At 53.3% G+C, this 1,678-nt stretch overlaps 1 protein-coding gene across 1 annotated transcript; it reads right to left on the bottom strand.

The window, feature by feature from the left end:
• Positions 1–263: 263 nt before the first annotated feature.
• On the bottom strand, positions 264–1,026 carry LOC136507065 (uncharacterized). Its single transcript, XM_066501910.1, has one exon. The coding sequence runs from the start codon at positions 953–955 to the stop codon at positions 662–664; it is 294 nt and encodes a 97-aa protein (XP_066358007.1). The 5' UTR covers positions 956–1,026; the 3' UTR covers positions 264–661.
• Between the last annotated feature and the right edge of the window lie 652 nt (positions 1,027–1,678).

Here is a 1,678-nt window from a genome sequence, read left to right on the forward strand (position 1 = left end):
GGTTTCTAGTTGAGAAGACGCTGAGCTGGTTTCAGGGTAGTCTTTTTTTTTTCTCCCCCAAACCTGCTTTCAGGGTACTCCAAGAACGGAGGCCAAGAGAGAAGAGCTTGTCTGAAATCTAGAAACAAATGGTAACCCCACGCACTCGCCAGACGCCAGGTAAGGGTACGGTGTTGCGTTGCGTTACATTACATCCCCTTCAGTGAAAGAAATAAGCAGAGCATGGAGTGCAGGACACACCGAATATGTATGTAGGAATGAAATTGTACTACGTGCTATTTTCGCCTGCCGTGCAGACCATACACGTAGTTTCCTTATCGACGAAACAGCTGTAGCCTGAAGAATGTACAACCAAGCTTAATCCAAGCCTAATGGCACTGATGCAGCGGCGTTCTAGCTAGCTTTACAACACCTACGGGTCCCTGGATTTTCAGAGATCACCAAATTAAACGCCCTAATACTGCCGACTGCCGTGCCATTTCCTTGCACATAACATAATGTTGCCAGCAGCCCACTGCACAGACGACACAGCAATGGCCGGCGTGTGCTCGCCTTGTTTTGTCTTGTCCAAGGCTTGCTAGACGACACGTGTGGCACTGCCGATTTTCGCCGTGCAAGGTGCAACGCGGGACGACGGCTCCGCTGGCATGCCGGCACCGTCTCACTTGGAGCACCTGCGCAGCATCTGGCGCATGCCGTCGGCGACCCGGAACGCGGGGCTCCGCCTGCACTTGCCGCAGAAGGCCATGTGGTCCCGGAGCGCCTCCTCCAGCCCCGCCGCCGCGGCGGTGCCTCTCGCCGTGCCCCTAGCCGCCTCGTCGCGCACCGCCTCCGAGCAGAGGCCGCAGAGCCACCGCCCGCTGAAGGCCGCGCGCACGCCCAGGATGTAGTCCCGGGTGCAGTCCTCTACCAGGCCGCAGCACTCGCACTTGGCGCACTCTACCACCACCTCCATGCTGGCTGGCGGCTGGCCCGGGAGGTGCGGTGCAGCTGAGGACCTGAGGTGGAGCTAGCTGTTGATCAGTGTTTGTGTGTGTGGTGCGAGAGAGGAGAGGACTACGGGGTGCTGTATTTAAGGCGGCTGAGGACGCTCTGGGCCGGGGAAGATGACACTACACTACACTACACTACTGCCATGCAGATGCTGGCTGCTGTAATAACTGTAATAAGACAGTGAGGAGCGGTGTTCGTCTGCAGCGTTGCGTTGATTATTCCACAGGGGCTTAATTTTACCGTGACGCGTCAGAAAAAATGCTTGCCGTCTCTCCTGTTTCAGATGATGCGAGCTTAGTGAAGGTGCCATCATTATGCATGCTCTGGTCTCTGGATTACATACACCTATTCTTGGCTTGCCTTGCCTTCGTTTGGTATCTGAAAAAAACATCTCCCTGCATGTTTAGGTCATTCATTTACTGATATCCTTGCAAAGTCACACAGGACTTTCAGTCTGATGCACAATGCACTCTATGAGCTTGACAGGTAGCAATGTTGCTTCTTCTGAATGATACAGGAGTACCTGGCTCCTGGCAGGTAAAGGAAAGTGACAATATTCATGCATGCTAGGAATATTTCGAACTTGTCCAAGATACTCTAGCACCTATAAGTTAGGAAGACACAGAATCACCAAGGATCTTATCTTGGCGATTATTTTTCTCCGCGATCTCCATAAACTTTGAGC

This window comes from Miscanthus floridulus, chromosome 1 (genome assembly GCF_019320115.1).
Source record: "Miscanthus floridulus cultivar M001 chromosome 1, ASM1932011v1, whole genome shotgun sequence".
Classification (NCBI taxonomy): Eukaryota; Viridiplantae; Streptophyta; class Magnoliopsida; order Poales; family Poaceae; genus Miscanthus; species Miscanthus floridulus.